The 18,404-nt window shown below is 39.9% G+C and overlaps 2 protein-coding genes and 1 non-coding gene across 4 annotated transcripts; 2 read left to right on the top strand and 1 right to left on the bottom strand.

The window, feature by feature from the left end:
* Window positions 1-661: 661 nt before the first annotated feature.
* Window positions 662-5,570, bottom strand: hmox2b (heme oxygenase 2b). Its single transcript, XM_034142492.1, has 6 exons — window positions 5,424-5,570; window positions 4,150-4,258; window positions 3,906-4,023; window positions 3,320-3,811; window positions 2,767-2,890; window positions 662-2,676 (listed from the first exon to the last, which is right to left on the bottom strand). The coding sequence occupies exons 2-6, from the start codon at window positions 4,224-4,226 to the stop codon at window positions 2,549-2,551; spliced, it is 939 nt and encodes a 312-aa protein (XP_033998383.1). The 5' UTR covers window positions 4,227-4,258; window positions 5,424-5,570; the 3' UTR covers window positions 662-2,548.
* Window positions 5,571-10,011: 4,441 nt separating this feature from the next.
* LOC117492316 (tubulin epsilon and delta complex protein 2) lies at window positions 10,012-15,357 on the top strand. 2 transcript variants are annotated; one of them, XM_034142490.1, is made up of 10 exons: window positions 10,017-10,437; window positions 11,322-11,392; window positions 11,712-11,972; window positions 12,084-12,324; window positions 12,429-12,482; window positions 12,579-12,657; window positions 12,901-13,045; window positions 13,349-13,444; window positions 14,228-14,421; window positions 14,567-15,357. In XM_034142490.1, the coding sequence occupies exons 1-10, from the start codon at window positions 10,334-10,336 to the stop codon at window positions 14,714-14,716; spliced, it is 1,395 nt and encodes a 464-aa protein (XP_033998381.1). In that variant the 5' UTR covers window positions 10,017-10,333; the 3' UTR covers window positions 14,717-15,357. The 2 variants fall into 2 exon arrangements, with proteins under 2 accessions (XP_033998380.1, XP_033998381.1); XM_034142489.1 differs by having other exon boundaries at window positions 10,012-10,437; window positions 11,712-12,324.
* trnat-agu lies at window positions 10,724-10,797 on the top strand. Its single transcript has one exon. It is a non-coding gene; the product is annotated as a tRNA-Thr (tRNA).
* Window positions 15,358-18,404: the final 3,047 nt, after the last annotated feature.

The raw sequence follows: 18,404 nt of genomic DNA, 5'->3' as shown, positions 1-18,404 counted from the left end.
GATGTGAGCTAACCGTCAGTTAACCTTTTCCAACTGCTGACAGTGGGTGTTTCTCAATCGCAAGTAAAGCTGCTTCAGAGCCACTATTTCAAGCATACTACGTCATCGAGTGCCGCCGAAGCACTGTTCCAATCTCCAGTATACTTGGAAATCTACCGAGCCCGGCGTACTCCGTTTGGAGAAATATCGAGTCTGCACATGAGTAGACTTCGCGGTCTTAAAATCCCCACAATGCTTTGCGCACGGACCAATTTCCCCAAATCTGTGGCGGAAGATGTAAGGCGGGGCCTCTCATATGACGCACACCTGCACACTTGCTAGCGTGTTCCACACTTCGTTTTCCGAATGCCAGGAAGTATTCTTGACTCGCTTCTGAAGCAAGATGCTCGGCAGACATGTGCTACCAAGCAAGCGTACTCGCGATTGAGAAACACCCACAGTCTGTAACTGAGTAACAAGACGCTGCTCGATCACATCTGAATGTCTGTTGAATATCCAACATAGAATGTATTTCAGTATACTCACCAAATCACAAAGTATCTATCAAGTTTGTATTTAAGTGATATTTGTACCTGATGATGGTGCTACATAATGGCACAACATAATCATTAAGACGTGTATTGTTATTATAAAAAACAAGCACTTTTAATAAATAAACCAGTCCAAATGGATCACCTTTATTTGAGCTTGAGCAGGAAAACAGAATGTATTTCATTCAACAGCCATGGGGTGTCAAACACTATAAAGCGTTGTCCATTCAGATACACAAAGTGATTAGGAGCAGAGTTATTGAAATGCAAGAGGAATCTAAATCAACATGAATTAGTCAAGCATCCCATCTTCTATATCTAAGGTTTAACAATGACCTGAACAACTGTACTTCTGAGATTCAAGTAAGCCTTCCCTAAGTTCGTCCAGAAATACTGAAGCATTTTGACACTGGCAAAAATAAAATAAAATAAAACATGGACAATGAACTACAGGAGTATAACAGTCCAAAGGAAATGCATTGTATTTCCATCCGACTACAACATGAACCTGAGACGCTCAGATAAAAAACACATGATCACTTGGGATACATGCCAGGTCAAATCTGAATGACTGCTAGTTAAAGAATACTGTACACCATACTGTACATCATGTGCAAACACACACAGCACAGGAACCTGGTAGACATTTTGTTTTAAGCAGGTTTCCGTTGACACTGTGCGTCAAACATTTTTAAACTACGAAAAGAACAAACAGCTTGGAAGATGATGCCAAGTTAATAAAATGTCATTAATGTGTCAGGATAAATATTCAACTTAAATTGCAGAACAGTGCAATAACACTGCACACAGTACACAAAGCACAATATGTTCCTCCTTATCCATGTTGCAATTACTTGGAATGGTGTTCCAAAAAATAGAGTACAAGCAAAATGTGACTGTTTTAGTGATGATGCATACTGGCGTATCCATAACAAATGGCTGCTTACACAAGAGGTGAGCTGCTGAAGGACCTAACCTGCGGCAGTTCATAATAAACCTTAACATCTTTAGCCTTCAGACTTAACCATTATCATATTCACCTTTCCTATGATATCAGCTTCTGTGGCAGGTAAAACTGAATCATCGATTAATACTTCACCTTGGACAGTTAAGCGATGCATTTAAACCAACATCAGGCAGTTTTTGTTTATAAATACAAGATGTCCATTTGAACATGCATTAGTAGAGAGTCCATTTTCAGGTGTATTCACTCGTATCCAATCATAAGCTTGTCAAAGTTGTGCTATTTTTTAAGAATTAGGTACACTTGTAGAAATGTTTTAGAAACATTGGAGGCCATTTTTGGATAATTAGATGAATTTAATAAAAGAAAGAATAACAACAGTGCAATGCACTGCGTTTCATATTATCTTTGGAACTTCAACTCATGTCAGGAAGTACAATTTGAGATCTTTTATTGCAACCACACAAAGACCTCATTCAAAACCACCACAGCAGTCTGCCCAGCAAGAACACACTGAGCCATTAAACTCATTCATAACATGTGCATAGTATGTTGTAACATGTTTCCTCTGCGCTCGCCATGAGAACTTTGGATAATCTCTTCATCATTACTAACGCATTCATCACTATAGAGCCAATTTAAGGGGCAGCATCTAAAATATATATGTTTTACATCTGGCAGTTTCATTTAAAATTGGGGACAAATCAAGAAAGCAGCTTCAGAATATCTTCAGATACGACAAAACTCACTGGAAGGACAAAGGTTGGAGGGACAGTTCAGAGGAGGTAGTGCATTTAAAAGAATAGAGGATACATTTGAACAAGTTGTAGCTTGGTGGATGGATGGACATATTTATGGTCATTATATCAGAATTCCATAGAACAGATCCAAGTTGAATTCCTTTAAGTAACATTAAATAAGCCTGGACCCATTCAGAATGTTTGTAAGAAACTAGGAAATGGTCTACAACCTGAGTGATTTTTTTATTCCCCTTACTGTCCTCCCTTTTTTCTCGTCGTTCTCCCAGCAGCACGGTGACAGGGTGACGGCAGCATCACATCAGATACCAGGCAGCAAACCCTGCCAGAGCAGCAGCAAGAGCAGCGCACAGGACCTGTCCCGTCGGGTGTCGCAGTACAGCCATGGCGAGCTGACAGGCGTATTCTGATCCGCCCGCCGCCGCTGTGACACAGAGAACAAGCTTACCTCACCAACACTTTTTGAAAGCTTTTTCATGGAAAGAATTCTGCAAAGAGAAATGTAAAAGCATACCCATTTTGGCAGAATAGTAGGGACATTTGCCGATGTCTCCACCCATTGCTCCATGGACGGGCATGCCAGCATCTAAAACTTCCTCCTGGATGGTTTTGCCGATCTCTTCCAACTCATCGAACACCTGCCAGCACAAACATAAAGTGTGTTAAGCTTGTTGAACACTCAATAATCAAGAAATTGTTCATGAATAAAAAGATAGCAGACAGCCTGTGAATTAACACCTGAACAAATCAAAGAATCATCATTAACCACACACTGATGAAATGCAATACTGCAATAGTTTAAAGTAAGAAATTGCCAACAAAAGCCAATTACACTCTGAGCTAAATAAAATACAATATTTGCTGTTATCGCAGGCTGCCATACAGTTTGTCCTGCATTTGATATGATGATATAACATCCTTATGCTTATTCAACACAATTAGTTACATTTATATCCATTTACAAAAATGTGAAGGGAAAAGACCACCCACTAGTGTTTCCAGACATAGCCAACATTTCTTATTTTCTCTATCTCTCCAACCACCATTCCTTGTCCCTGGCCTCTCACCTCCATGTTGAACTGGAAGGCCTTGACAGCCTCGGCCACCAGCCTCTTCTTTGTATCCCCGTCCAGAACCAGCACGTTCATCCGACTACGGTACAGCTGCTTGAATTCTTTGGCACTATGGATGCCATCAAACGTATAGAACTCCAGGCCCTCCCCTGTGGGCGGCAGCTTCATGGCTCTCTGCGCCACCTTCTTCAGCACCTGGCCCCCTGACAGGTCACCCATATAGCGGGTGTAAGCGTGGGACACCAGCAGCACGGGGTCCTCCTGCCCTACTTCATGAATACGGTCCACATAGCGCTGGGCGGCCGGGGAGCAGCTGACCTCGCTCTGCCAGTCAGGCCCGTAAAAGTACTCAAGGTCACGGGCCAGGGCCTCGCGGCGATGCAGCTCTGTAGGGAAATATAGGGGGGCAAAGTGGGGGTGGTCCTTGTTCCTTTCAATCTCCTCCTCCATCGCGGTATAGGTGTAGTAGAGAGCAACGGCACCAAGCTAGGGAAGCAAGAACAAAAGCAATAGTACTTACAGTTTTCTATTTACCTACAAATATTGTATTATTTTTATTTCTGATTTTCTTTTTTCTGACCTTGAAAAGCTCTTTGCGGATGCGACCCTTGAGGAAGTCTTTCACAAACTGTGTGTTTTCGGCCTTCTCGTGAACCTCCTTGGTCCCTGCTGCCAGCAGCTCAGACAGATCCTCAGGACTTGGGGGGGAATGTTTTTTGTATTTTAGCATTTGACAGGATCACAACAACAAACATGGTTATTTTGTAATCATATTTCACTCTTTCAAAAAGGTAATTGTGTTAGAATATTAGTGGGAGACTAACCTGAGGGTGTCTTTTCCTTCATTTACAGGCCCTGCTCCATTTGCACTAGCTGTTGTTGCCATCTTGTCTGCTGACATCAGCAGTATTACTGTCTGCCAGTTAATTCACCCTATAATCAGTAAAAGATATCAAATCAACATCATATTTACGGCATCAGTCATATATAAGTGTAATCACAAATAAACCTTGACAAATATATGTTTAGTATATTGGTACAGTTGTGGTAAGGGCATATACAATATTAAATTGTGTTTAATGTATTATTAGTATGACCTATGCCAAATAACTGCTGTCTAAATGACACTTGGGTCAAGATTGCACAACAGTTTTTGGATAAACAACGGAAACAATATCAGGCTGAGGAGTCTGAGGTATTGTGTAACAAAACAATAACAACACACTGGAGCAACTTTTACAGTGCATTGATAATAATGTGTAAAAACAACATAATGATGACGAACACTATCACAGTGTATTGCCTTTCAATATAAAAAGAAACAATTTGATATGAATTAAGTAAATCTAATCATCAGGTCCATAATCATCAAATTAAGGCTGATGGCAATGTTAGAAATAACAGATTCAGCAATGTTTATTCAACAACAATATTTATTAATCTCTTACACTCAAAGCAGTAGAGGTCTAATAAGAAAAAGGGGGGGTAATATCTCCCCAAACCGTTTTGCTGTTTCACTGCAGCTATTGTCCCTGAGATGATGGTCAAATAAAAGCTACCAGTTAATTTAATTTAGCTGCATCCACCTAATTTACTCAAGGCAATATGCGACTGAAAGTTGATAGTAAATGCTTAAAACAACACCAGGGCTTCAACTACGTGAACAAACAGACAGAGTAAAACTCAGCCCATACACTAAAACGCAGCACAGGCCTCCTGGCGTTTAACTCACAAATGCAGCTGGTGTTGTGATAAACGAGTTAATGAAGGGATTTAAAAAATTTCAATGTCTCAATGGGATCAGAAATCATTATCTAAAGCCATCTTTCATCGAGATACGCAACACATGCCATGTTTGGTACTCCTGGCGGTAACGTCATCTAACTTGCTCGGAGCATCATTTTGACAACAGCTAACTTCTTCTGGAGGACGCTAGCTAACTTTGCTAACAGCTAGCTAGCATTTCAACTAGCCTAACTAACTCGAGATTTTTTGACGAGCGGCATTACATTCCAATGCAGTCTCGACACGTTTATTCACAGATGAAATTATATATTAACGGGTTACATTGCGTTGGTATCATATTGACGTTACAAACCTTCACCCCACTACAGTGCAGAGCGGTCCGGTTAAGTACAAATCAGGCTTGGATCCAGGACGCCACGGAACTGCACGTCCACTCCTCTGTGTTCACTGTAAGCCCCGCCCCCTCCCGGCTGCTGTCAGGTGCTTCTCTGCTGCAGGAAATGCTGAGGACAGCTATTTCTTCTGCCTATACCACTAGGATACAATGCAGACATAAACATTAACACATACAAAATAAACTACTCAGCAAAAACCGGTATTGAGCTGCGTTTTAAAAGTCCAAATTTGAAAGAGTTTCAAAAAGAAGAAGCTACAACTTCAAAAGTCTCCTTTTTCTAATGCCTGCTATATTAGTAACAACCATGGATAATGCCATTATAATATCAGGAGCACAAAACGTACCCACCAGGACATCATGTTTTTCTGTGAAGCGACAAAGAGACTCAGAATGAAAGGGCAAACATAACCACAATAAGAGTCGAAATGACAACAAAGAGACAAAAACACACTCACAATGACTATGATAATAGGCAAAACAATCACAAAGAGACACAAACAAAGACAATAAAGACATTAACAATTACAATGAAAATACTTTGACATCTTCTTTTGTTTGTTTGTTTGGTTTGTGAAGCACTCTTATTGTTATTGTAAGATAGTGTTATCTTTTGTGTATGAAAATTGATGTCTAAATAAAGTTTGATTTAACTTGAAACAATGAAAATAGGACAAACAAACACAAAGAGATAGACAACAACAACAAAAGGAGGCTTGACCACTATGTCTGTTTGTCTTGCTGCTATGTAGCAGAGGTGGTGGTGGCTTTTAGGAGGCATGATCCTGATCATGCAAGGTTCTTAACATGATAACAAGAATCTTTAACCAGATCCTAAATTGGATGGGAAGCCAATGTAGACATTCAAATGGTGGTCACATAAGACCTTGGTAAACAGCTACGCAGCAACCTTTTGGCGATTTAGGGAAGTACTTCTAAGGCAGGGGAAGTGAAAATTGTTATAGAAAATAAAAGCATAGTTAATATCTTCTAAATCTCATTGGGCTTGAGTTTAATGTAACCATTTTCATGTGTCAAACATAAGTGCTTCATGTTGTTGAGAGCCATTCATTGATCCATCCTAAAACAACCTTCAGCTGTTTGTAAAATCAACATAATCAATGAGTACAAAGTGTGCTAGTTTACTTGTAGTTTTTTGCATTAGTTTGCTGGTTAATTACTGGTAACATTGCATAAGATACACATCACAAGAAGTGAAAACAAATCTAAATCATCCCCAAAACCCCAATGAAACATCAGCCGACGAGAAGAGAATAACCACAAGATGACATTCGCACCAAGCAAATACAGAACATGGTTTGTCAAGTTGCAGCTTCACAAACAGTATTTAATATTCAGAACAAATAGCACAATCAAATATTGTTTTTTGGCTTACCTTAGTTGTGGTTTATGTAATGTTTCATATTAAAAGCAAACAAATTATACTATTTGTTTGATTTTGGCCTATATTATGCAATAGCTCTTTCTTTTAATAAAACAAATTAATCATTCTTGAAAAGGAAATTTGAAATTGAATATTCCTAATCTCCCAAATTTCAATCAAATTACCCCTTGGCAACACCCTTTGTTGCTCTCCAAGGCTTCACCAAAATGATCACAAAGCTGTAGTTCTTACATAACCACACACCAATGTAATTATAACAATTATCTCCACTATGCTGTTCGGTTTAATCGGCTTATTAGTTTTTATTTATGGAGTGTCAGGGTAAAGGGAGCCTTTATGAGTCTCTCACATTTTGTTGTTGTCCACAGGAATACCTGAGAACAACATCAACAGATTTGAAGCTGAAACAGACTGACTCTCTTTGTTTTGAACACTTCAGTAGATAGCTGTTTGACATAACAAAGCATTTTGTTATTTGGTATAGTTATTACTCTGTTGCTTTACAAATTAAAATGTATACGTCGGCAGAATCAAAGACCAAGAAAAAGAAAAGATAAAGCTATTTTAAGATAAAAAAACAATAACTAAAGGGTTTGCCATATAGATTAACAACCATTCTCACTTCCAAATGCCTGTTGTTGGCTCAAACACATCTAAAACCCTAAAGAAACAAATCAATTGTAGATGTGACATTTGGGCAGGTGAAAGGGGCAGAATTGGGCATGTAATAAACTTGACACAGTACTGTGAACACAGAATGTACTGAGTAATTACAATGAGTGCTCCCCGATTAACAGGTAGTCATCCTGTCCCTGCCCTTAAAAAAACAACTATGAGCCTGCAGTCTTTGTCCGGTTAGTTGCCTGGCCCTTGGGGACAAACAAAACAAGCTTACTGTATTTTATCTCGTTTACATCATGCTGTTTGAGTGTTCTGCCAATTACAGATCATAGTTTAAAATGTTTTTTTCAGGTATTTTTGTGTTCAAATGATTCACGCATGCTGTTAATGAATTATGTATGAGGTAGTTTGTTTGCTGAGCAGAGTTGTCCATCGGTTAATGATTGTATGCAGCTTCTATTTAAATACCTGTGTGTGTGTGTGTGTGTGTGTGTGTGTGTGTGTGTGTGTGTGTGTGTGTGTGTGTGTGTGTGTGTGTGTGTGTGTGTGTGTGTGTGTGTGTGTGTGTGTGTGTGTGTGTGTTGGGTTTGGTTTGTGTGCAAAAGTGTCCGTGGTTGACGTACATACATATGGGGTAGATAAAGTGGATGTGTGTGGTGGATGTGTGTGTCACTCTCAGAGCCGGATATTTATCTGGCAGCCGGCTGGAGTGTCAGATGCTCGGATGCAGCCCCCCCGCTGGAAGCTGGTGAGGGGGGGGGGGGATCAGCTACAGTAACAACAAGATTCACTTCCCTCCAACAGGGCCGGCAAGCTGTTGCAATTACATTAAATTGCTTTGGGAAATGGTTCTGTGCTACTGATTGAGATCAATAGATGAGATAAAAGGGGGGGGGGGGGGGGGATGGGAGAGAGACTTTGCCCAATAAACTTTGATGGGGGAAATATTGACAAACATAGCGATTTCTCCATCAACCTCACAAATATGTAAGTTTGGCAACTAACAATATTTTTTGCTGCTATTTGGGTTTGTTTGTCACTCTGCTCTGCTGAGGACCCCATATGTGAGGTACAGATGGCCTTTCAAATGCTGCATCAAAAACACTCACATAAACACGCCTCATAAGAATTGCAGCAGGAGGTCTATTTCACCACTCTGTGAGATAGCACCTGTGATCTGAAGCTTTTGATCACACCATGGCAATTGATGAGGCTGAACACATGTGACTATAATGATGGAAACATAAAAACAGGGCAAAGTCCATGAGATACAACAGAAAACAATAATTGGTGGTTTAACTGGTTTAGCTAAGATCATAAAGGTCTGCATTGCACTAATTTGCTTTTAAAAGGTCTCTGAACTTGATTAATGTTAGATCAATAAAGACAGTTCTCTGATAGCTGCAGGATAAGCAATATTCAGATTAGCAGATTAGTTTAAATGAAATTGAATTTAACATATTTGTAATAGTTTCTCCAGAATCGTTAAAGTGGTAACAATAATTGGTGGCATGAGAGAAAAGGTTTGTTTTGTTTAAAGTCTTACTTCCTATATTATGGTAGACAGCATGCACAACAAATAAACAAATATAGACCTTTGCAGAAAATGCATAGGTGAAACTGACATTAATTTGTTTCATTTGACAAGCAAGTAAGCCAGCATGTTAGAATACCAGGGATTGTACATGCTGAGGGGGCGAAACAATCGCTAATACATTATTACTTACGCCTGTTCTTGAAAAGCTAACGTTTCTGCTTTTATAAAAGCTTATAATTGTAAACAGACCATTTAGCAGACATTTATTTATCATGTCTGCTAATCACTCATGTTTCTAATTGACGCTCTACTGTAGAATAATACTATTTGGAGTGCAGAGCATGATCTCAGGTCAAGCAGTGTTGTTAATTAAGAAAGCAATGCTGATTACTGTGAAGTCATTACTCCCTCAATGAGTTCACAAATGTTATGATTTCACTGTGCATGGACAACATAAGGATAAACTAATAAGTTGTGCATTACTACCCTAATACTACTACAACTATCCATTTACCCCACTGTTTGCTTGGATATAACAGCAAATCAACAGTAAGTAATCATATAATTAATGTTATTCTGTTTTAATACTTGTAACCTAAAGGAACAGCAGCAATTTTTCTAAATATATAAATGTTCATTTGAATCAAAATGAAAAAGAGTGTTATCATTGGTAGGTGGTTATTTACATGTTATGACACTTAATTGTAGCATTACTTTTACTATAATAAAAGGTCCAAACAAAGTCTTTATATTGTACTGCCGTTTTCTACAAGTTCTCTCTGGTGGGAACATCAACATCACTTTTTAAAAATGTGTTGCTCAGAATAGGCTTCATATTGGCTTAACATAATGTGCTAATTTCCAAACTTTCAGTGACAGCCATGAATGCACCTGGTAACCACTCCACTTCTCGCGAGAAGTAAGAAATGTGTTTTTGAGAGTATATTTAAAACTTTTTTGATCGTGTTTAGTTAATAAAAACACATTCGATATTTATTTGCTACAAGAAGCTTGCTTGTAAGAAGTATTTTATTAGTATGATGTAACTTTTTGAACAACGCTACACAAATACTTTGGTACTCACCAAATTACTTCCGCATCCGCTATGTTTTCTGTTTCGCGGTACAGCACGAAAAAGCTAGAGTAATGTCGTTGTTTGTATGGGATGATATGGAACCACTGTGGGATTCCGCACCTTTGTGACGAATTGGCACTTTTAGTAAACTCTTCGTAGTTTGTTACGGGTTTGGTTCGTGTTGTCACGGCGGATCATTGGTTGCCACGCTGTGACTTCCAGAGACAAACATGTCTCTGCTGTCCATGATTGAGCAAGCTATCAAATCTTGCAAATATGAACAAGCCAAGATTAACCACAATATTCAACACTACAGAGAAATACTACAGACCTTGTAAGTACTGTACATCTGAGTCATTCACCACTGTTTTATCAGGGCCTCAGGGCTCAGGATTTAAATTGAACTCGCCAGACTCTAATTCAAAACAAACTAATTGTAAGTTTACAACTACATGCAGTCCGCTTGTCCTACGTTTGAGTGCCTCTCGTGCATTATACCTGCTTTGGATCAGTTGTTAAGGTTTTCTGAAAGATTCACCGAAGTTATTACATTATAAATCATGTTAAAATCCAAACTTTGATAAAAGAAATTAAACATCTGTGCAATTGAGCATCCATCCGGTGCTGTGGCTTAGTTGGTTAAAGCGCCTGTCTAGTAAACAGTAGATCCTGGGTTCAAATCCCAGCAGAGCCTTTTCCAGCACTGATAGTATCCCATTGAAAAACACAGGGCTAACGCAATGCTTGGTTATTGGGATAGCCATTGTGACGTAACCTCTATTAATAAATTGAGAATATGAGCATATTACAAATGTTTCTACGCAACAGCTAAATAAGAATCCACAAAACTCAGAGCACGGAGCATATTGGTCACTGTTCTTTAATAATAAATATTTCATGAACTTTGTTAAAAATGATTGTTTATTTAAAAACCATTCATATTGGCCAATGTATTCCAAAATGATTTTTAAACTCTCACAAATTGATATCTCGCTTAAAAATGCATTTTATGAAAGCTTGAATACAAATTACAAGTGGAAGGTTTGCTTGGTTACACTAAAACTCACATTTTTAACTGAGCTTCAAGAGTAGGTTGTTCATATACCATTTTTAACATTATATTTAGTATTATATACTGTTTTATTGTTTCCTTTGTTTGCTTAACTGGCTCCTTTTTATTATTTTGAGTGTGTATTCATATGAAGTATTTTCTTGCAGAACACCACAACCAAAGATGGGCACTGATGAGTCAGAATCCTGGTCAGAATTTGCAGATGATGCTGCTCCAGGTAAAAAAAAGTATTTCTCAGGCACAATGCTTATTAATCTACAGATATCAAACCTGTCAATGAGTTAGCTAGCATTGAAGGCAATGCTGTTGTCAAATACAAATAACGGGGTAAAACCTCACTTGTAACCTAGGACAATATAGATTGTTAATTTTAGATGAATACAGCTAAGTCAAGAAAGCAGAGCTGTCGTGTGCAAATGTGTGCCTGTTCAATATAATCACAAGTCTCTCATTCTTTTCATACAGGTAGTAATGGTTCAGGTTAAATACTAAAATATCTAAAATATAACCACTTGTTTGCATGCTGCTCTCTCCAGATACAGTTACCTCACCCGTGGAGAAAGAAGAAATGGAACTGCTTGAGAGAGCACTGGAGAAAGCTCTTCGGGTCCGCACTGGCACAGTGTCTTCTAAAAAAGACTCAAACAAACAATCTGCATGTCGAAAGGCATCCAGCACTTCAGCTATCACATCGAAAGAGGGAATGCAGGCTTCTACAGCTCCTAAAGAAAACCAGAAAACCGTCAGATCTACCTCTAAATCAGCCAGTCTTGACAGAAAAGATCACAGAAAGCGTGGTACGTTGGTGTTCAACTCAATTGTGTTCCAATCTTCAGATAGCTACCATCCTGGACAGTGCAAAACCAGAATTAATAGAAACATAATCATGAACTATTCTGTCTCTTCAGCTGGGATTGTGCATCATCAGGCAGCAAGGGCATCACAGCAGGCTGTCTCAGCTTCTGGCTCACTAGGTCGGGGTCAGTTACACACCTCGACCCTCCACTCAAAAAACAAAACCATAAGAAGCAATGAGCTGAGTGGGACTGACCTGGGCACAGCTGCAGCTTTTTCCACTCATTCACATAACACAGTGCCTGTTTCACATAGATTGGAGTCTGGAGCTCACAGTTTACCTCCACAGAAAGGGTATATTTTTACACACGATACTATGAAGAAACCACACTTATCTTTAACCAACCTTTGTTTGCTGTGCTATTATAATTGTTCTTTACGCCTTTGCTTCATGGCAGGAAAGCTTCTGATCAAACAGCAAAATGGAAATCTCTAAGAAGGAAACAAAACAGGTGGCCAAAATCAGTCTGATACTATTGTGATAATTTTACAACTGGTTCAACAGTTTCTCTTTGACCACTAATTCTTCCTATCTACATTATTTTTAGGTTATGGGACAAAGTCGTTGCCCTACAAAGGAAACCTGTGTCAGGGAGGAGTCACTTCATGGAGAGAATGACAGCTTTGGTATCCTTCCTCTTTGTAGTGATGCCTTTCAAAATGGTCTGGGAAGCCTCGTACATGTTTTCCATGTAGTGTAATGTTGAGTTGGAAATATGCTCTAGTGTAACGTTTAGTTATAATTCCACCCAGCTATAAGACATTGTCAGAATATGTCTCTCAGAGCCTGTATACATTTTATTAATACACTTCTTCCTGTAATCCATCTCATACCTGGCGTATTGTCTTTGACCTCTCTGACCACTCTAGTTCCCCAAGGATTGGCCATGTGGTTGCCCGGATCAGACCAGGGTTTTGGTCGCAAGACTGACTCACCAAGGGTATGACCTCACCCAGCACAGGCAGGCAGAGGAGTTTCTGGGCAAACAGACGCTAGAAGTAGCCACGGAGCAAGGTAAAAGAACAGATGACGCATGCAAACACACACACATAGGAGTAGAGGAATGAGGAGGAATGAAGGCGAATGTGTTAGAAAATGATAATTTTAGAGGAAACTGCACAGGAAGTTGGCAGGAAGTGATTTTGTGAGAGCTGTTTGGACCGATTTATCCTCTGCCAATCATACTCAGGACGCTGGAATGAGCAATTGAGATGCACTGACTACCAACATGAGACTAATTACTGTACAATTAAACCAGTCAACTCCAATATATCCTGTAATATTGTTGCTAATGAAGTTTTTTTTTCTTCTGTCTAGGTTCTAAAGCAAACCAGCATAACTCCTGTCTGGAACTTGAGAGGTTGTTGGTGGTAGCAGATCAGCTCCAGAACTCTGCACACCAAGCAAAAGAAGGTAGGAATTCATCCTGTTCGTCAAACTAGATGGTTATAAGCAGAAATAAAAATAAAATATTGACTAAAATATTTCAAAACATTGACTTGCATAATTAAAAGGACATGGTTAGACAAATAATTAAACTGTGTTGTCAGATATAATATCCAAGTGTCAGCAGGTCTTACTGTCTGTAACATGCTCTAATATGCAAAACCTTCAACGATACTGTTATAATGAAGCTGAATGCCCAGGTATTTTCCATTCACACCACTCAAATGACCGTATCACCTTCAGGAAGCAAAGTTTGTTGATGTTTATCAGTTATAGCTCAAGTGCAGCAACAGTATGTTGCTAAAGCAAGTGTGAGAAATAACTTTCTAGTAATTTCTTGCTCCCTGCTTAGCCAACATACCTCCATTTTGTGTTGTGACCATGAGAATCCAATCTAGCATCCCACATCCACCTTTCAGCGAGTATTTTATTTCAGAGAGGGATTAATCGTTTATTGCATTCTAACAGCATTTGAAAAATGCAATGTAGCGTGCTAACGAGCTAATGGAGCCGCTCCATCTTGGAGTATGGAAAATGAAAACAGAGCCGCAGTGAAACCTCAGTGCCAGATCAGTACTTCCCTTGGCCTCGATAGATCCCCTCCCTGAGACTGTGGGGTTTTAAAGCTGTCTATCCTGACGTGGCTAGGCCAGGGCATAGCTATTTAAAGCTGAGGCAGCAGAGCAGAAAAACGTTTTAGTGTACGGTTGCTCACGCTCACGCTCTAAAAATAACCGTATTTTCCGTCAGAGTGGGAAGCATGGGATCGATGGAGGCCAGAGGGAGGTTGTCTTTGCCCCACTGGGGCAAATAGTGTGTGGGGCGATGAGATAATTGCACCCCTGCCCCTGACTATAACCTACACATCAGAGGCAGAGCTCAGAGAACTGGAGAATCTGAGAATGAGGGTGGCACTGCTGCAACAGGAGACTTACATTGAGCAGGTAAGAGTTGTTTGCTTTAAGTCAAAGAACTTTAATTAGATGCTGAATCGTGCTAATGATAAGAAAGTCTGTGCATTCTGTTCTCGGTAATAGTCAATACCTTCTAAAAAATAATGTATTGACAGTCTTTTGTTCTTTATGGCAGGCTCTGTTGGACACTCTGTCCCCTCAGCTTTCATCTATTGTACCTGGGCCTGGATGTCCCGACCTCAGTGTGCTGAGAGGCATGTACTCCCTGCTGGGGGAAGGGGGGGAGCGTTTCCCTGCCATAGTCCTGGACTCTGAGCCTGACTGACCACAGAGCACATTACACCTGTTCATGAAATCTACTGTTTATCTTCTTTTACACATAAGAGAAATAAAATATTACCTCTTAGTATAATGCAATCACAATACACAACATTCCAAACATATAGCTACTAGGGCACAGACCTTAAAAGTTAAAAATATTAGTTGCATTTGCTTAATATATTGTTATTTTAAGATGTAAATAAATCAAACATTAACTTCATACTCCGAATCTGAATATTTAAATTAGTACTTCAATTTAGATAGCGTAGGATTTATTTTTCTAAATAGTTTTAAGTTATATTTTGATAAAACATTATGTTGTAAAAATGTTACTGTGTACAAAACCTAGAATAATGGCTAATGGAAAAACTGAACCCATGGTCTGTAATGGAACACTTACTGTACCAGCAGGGGGCGCTCACTCACAGAAGAACTGACCATCAAACACACTAGCAGGGGTCTAATGTTAATCACTTGTTTTGAAAATGTGGATTGCAATTTTGATCCAAAGTGTGACCTAGAATTACATGTGGAAATAAGATTTCTCATTAAATACTAACAATTATTTTTAAATGTACTCATCTGTGTGCTGCTTGACTGCTTGACTGCTGGTCTGTGGAATAAAGTGAAGTAAAGAAACAAAGACTTGTAATCCTGACTTTCATGGAAAGCAGCAGAGATGCCATGACTTCAGGCTCATTGCCATGTGTTCAAATGTCTTCCTACTGTCTGTTAAATCAGGCTTTCTGAAGAATTCACATTGCAAATTATTGTATTTGTTAGTTCCTAGCTACGAGATTGACCTGCAACATATTCTGTGTGTTTTATTGCACTGTGAACCCCCAATACTCTACCATAATGTTTCTCCATATGACGTGTTTGCTTTCCTTGCAGACTTTCATAATCTGGCATACATTGAACGATATATAACACGTATGTGGCCAATATGATGTCTCTGCAATCTGAGAAAATTACTAGTCGTGAATTTGCCCGCCACACATGTTATGAAGGCGTATGCGAGAAGTCCTGAAGAGGCCCAAAAGGCTCGTGCCCACAGATGATGTGTGAATGGCAGGGGCTGTGCCAGACTGGGTGACAGGTGGCGCTGGGTTCACACACCAGGACGTGGGTGTTTGAGCCCTGCTGCAGAAACCCTCATGTACACACAAAGACAGGACATACTCAAAGCCGGCTAAGTCATAAGGATGCCTGGGTGCCTGGTTCAGTGCATGCTAACTGGAAATGGCATGTTTCCCTGAGTAGAGGAATCAAGAGGTCATAAAAAGGAGATGGATATATCAGCTCCAGATTATGATCCGTGTCATAAAGGTCCCATATTATACTGTTTTTCATCAATATATTATAGCTCTCAGATATATATACAAAACATGTCTCTGAAGTGTTTGCCTCCAAACACCAAACAGATCATGCATTGTAGCATCCCATAAACCCCTCTGTTTCAGCCCTGTTTCAAAAGTGCTGATTCTCTGTCTGGGGGGGGGGGGGGTTACCTTGGTTGGTAATTGGCTAATGGTTACACAAGCCAAACAATCGTTATGACATAAAGTGGCCACAATCTGATCAGCTCATTTTCAGACACAAAAGTGAGTGAATATTTTTTCCTGAAACTTTCAGAATCTCTTTACACAGAGGGGAGACATTTGTATGTAAAATACATGAAAAAATGGATTTTGCATAATAGGTGACCTTTAAACAACTGGAGCATAATGACTAGTTCCTCTGCTTCTGTTGTTTATCAGAAATACAGTCACACACACACCACTCGAGTGCAGCCAAGTTATCCATACGGGATTGGAAATGTGCTGCGTTGGTTCCTTTTCTGCCCATAGAGTCTTGGACAGTGTGTGAGTAAAGGAGGAGGCAGGGAAGCATCCTTGCGATCACGTCAACACTACACATAGGTCCCTGAGGGAGTGGCGCCTACGCAACTCAGCCTTCCTGTGACCTGCATGCATCAGCTGCTGCTGGGCTCTGCCTGTCACCGGCCAGGCTCTCCTACTCCCCTCAGCACGGCCCTGGCCCTGCCCAGGTTACTCAGGTCTCACGGCTTTGTCCCATATTTCTCACGCCTTTAATGCCACATTAATGGAAGAACCCAGACCATTTTTTTTTCCGTGGAAGAAGATTTACTTTCTTTCCCACGTCGGTACTTCTGTATGCCTCACGTACTCGCACAGAGAGGGACAGAGTTGAATAGTCTTTTGTTTTTCGTACACATTCCTTCCTACTTGTTCACTTTTCTCACCCTTTTCTTTACCACTTTTTGTAGTCGTAGTCCACTGCAATGCTGGACTTCAAGTACAAATCCACAGAAACCGAACAGTGCTACCAAGAATCCACTTCTGTCCTTCAAATGCCCATTGAACATCTCTTTCTCCTGCACCCCGCCCCTCACAAACACATTCCTCACTTCTTTTTTTTTTTTAACTCTTTTGCTCAGCTTCATCTCTGCTGCACAATGAGCTACAGCAGGGATCTTTAAGTCAGTGTAGTCAGTCATCAGTAAGCAGTATTAGGGTCATTTAATTGATTTCCTCAACCATTCAGGCGGTCTGAGCCAGTTCCCTCCATCAAGTTGAATATCTTCTGTCCAGGCGAAGAAAAAAGTGTCTAAACTAAGGATCTGTTATCCTGCTTATATGGAGGCATGTTTGGAATTTCAATGAGAATATTATGTGTCTCTTAATCTGATAATGTAGCTATTACAGAGCAAGAATGCTTTAATCTAACTGAGGAGAAATCTGTTGCTAATAAGAAGCAATGCTTAACAATTCCAAAGACATGCTTTTTGAACCCATAATAAATATTTTGTCCCCCCAAAGGTTCAAGAGATGACTTCTCTGGTGCGATCAAATATTGTTTTTGGACACAGTCTTCATGCATGACAATGTGGTCTCACACGAGTCCTCAAATGGACTTGAAAGCTTTTTGCTTCCTTTTGATGTAGGTAATACTATACATGAATTCCAATGGCTTTTAGCACCAATTTACTAGAATCAATATTCAGTTCACAGTTCTTTTGGAGAAAAAAACTTAGAAACAAGAAGATGAAATGTTGCCATGGCAAATCCAGCAATGCTTGAAGATATAGACATGCAGCACATTCATCCGTCCCTAAAATAGCATCTCAGATGTGGAGGTGTGAAACGAGCAAGTTTAGGAGAAAATAGCTATCTGGATTGATGTTCCCTTCATGAAAGAGAGCGATTCAGGCGTTTTAACTACTACGAGGTTGCCTTCCATGCACAAGGGACTGGCACCAGCAGTGTGTGTGGGTGGGACAGCAGTGGGGGCGGCCTATGTTTTTCAAGCTTGTATTCTGTCATGTGTGGGGATGCTCATTAGTGTACATTATCAGGACATTGTATTTGATGTCTTCCTGGAAATCAGTGTATTCAGTTGTCTGCATGCACGTCAAGAGAGGAGTGTGTGGGTGGTCGTAGGATTTATGTCTGCTATTGATGTCTAAGCGAGAAGTGGTGGGGTGCAATGGGAACATAATTTAATTGCCTTATGAAGGTGGACCATTTGAGCTATAGTGATGAGATGGAATAACTAACTTTCCTATCGGAAGTAATGAGGGATTCCCCTTTCACTTCTGATTAACAGTCAGCAGTAGGCGTCTCTATTTACAGGGGTGGCATTTATACTGCAGGAAAAGAAAAAAAGAC

Source organism: Trematomus bernacchii, unplaced genomic scaffold (genome assembly GCF_902827165.1).
Source record: "Trematomus bernacchii unplaced genomic scaffold, fTreBer1.1, whole genome shotgun sequence".
Lineage (NCBI taxonomy): Eukaryota > Metazoa > Chordata > Actinopteri > Perciformes > Nototheniidae > Trematomus > Trematomus bernacchii.
This window is presented reverse-complemented; position numbering and strand designations above follow the sequence as displayed.

Excerpts from the sequence above, each read along its gene's own strand:
- hmox2b (XM_034142492.1), bottom strand. The coding sequence starts at position 4,226 with ATGTCAGCAGACAAGATGGCAACAACAGCTAGTGCAAATGGAGCAGGG. Across the intron at positions 3,812-3,905 it reads TCCGCAAAGAGCTTTTCAAG|CTTGGTGCCGTTGCTCTCTA; the intron begins GTCAGAAAAAAG and ends TTGCTTCCCTAG. Across the intron at positions 2,677-2,766 it reads CTACTATTCTGCCAAAATGG|CGGCGGCGGGCGGATCAGAA; the intron begins GTATGCTTTTAC and ends TCTGTGTCACAG.
- LOC117492316 (XM_034142489.1), top strand. The coding sequence starts at position 10,334 with ATGTCTCTGCTGTCCATGATTGAGCAAGCTATCAAATCTTGCAAATAT. Across the intron at positions 12,483-12,578 it reads CTAAGAAGGAAACAAAACAG|GTTATGGGACAAAGTCGTTG; the intron begins GTGGCCAAAATC and ends CATTATTTTTAG. Across the intron at positions 12,658-12,900 it reads TGGAGAGAATGACAGCTTTG|TTCCCCAAGGATTGGCCATG; the intron begins GTATCCTTCCTC and ends TGACCACTCTAG.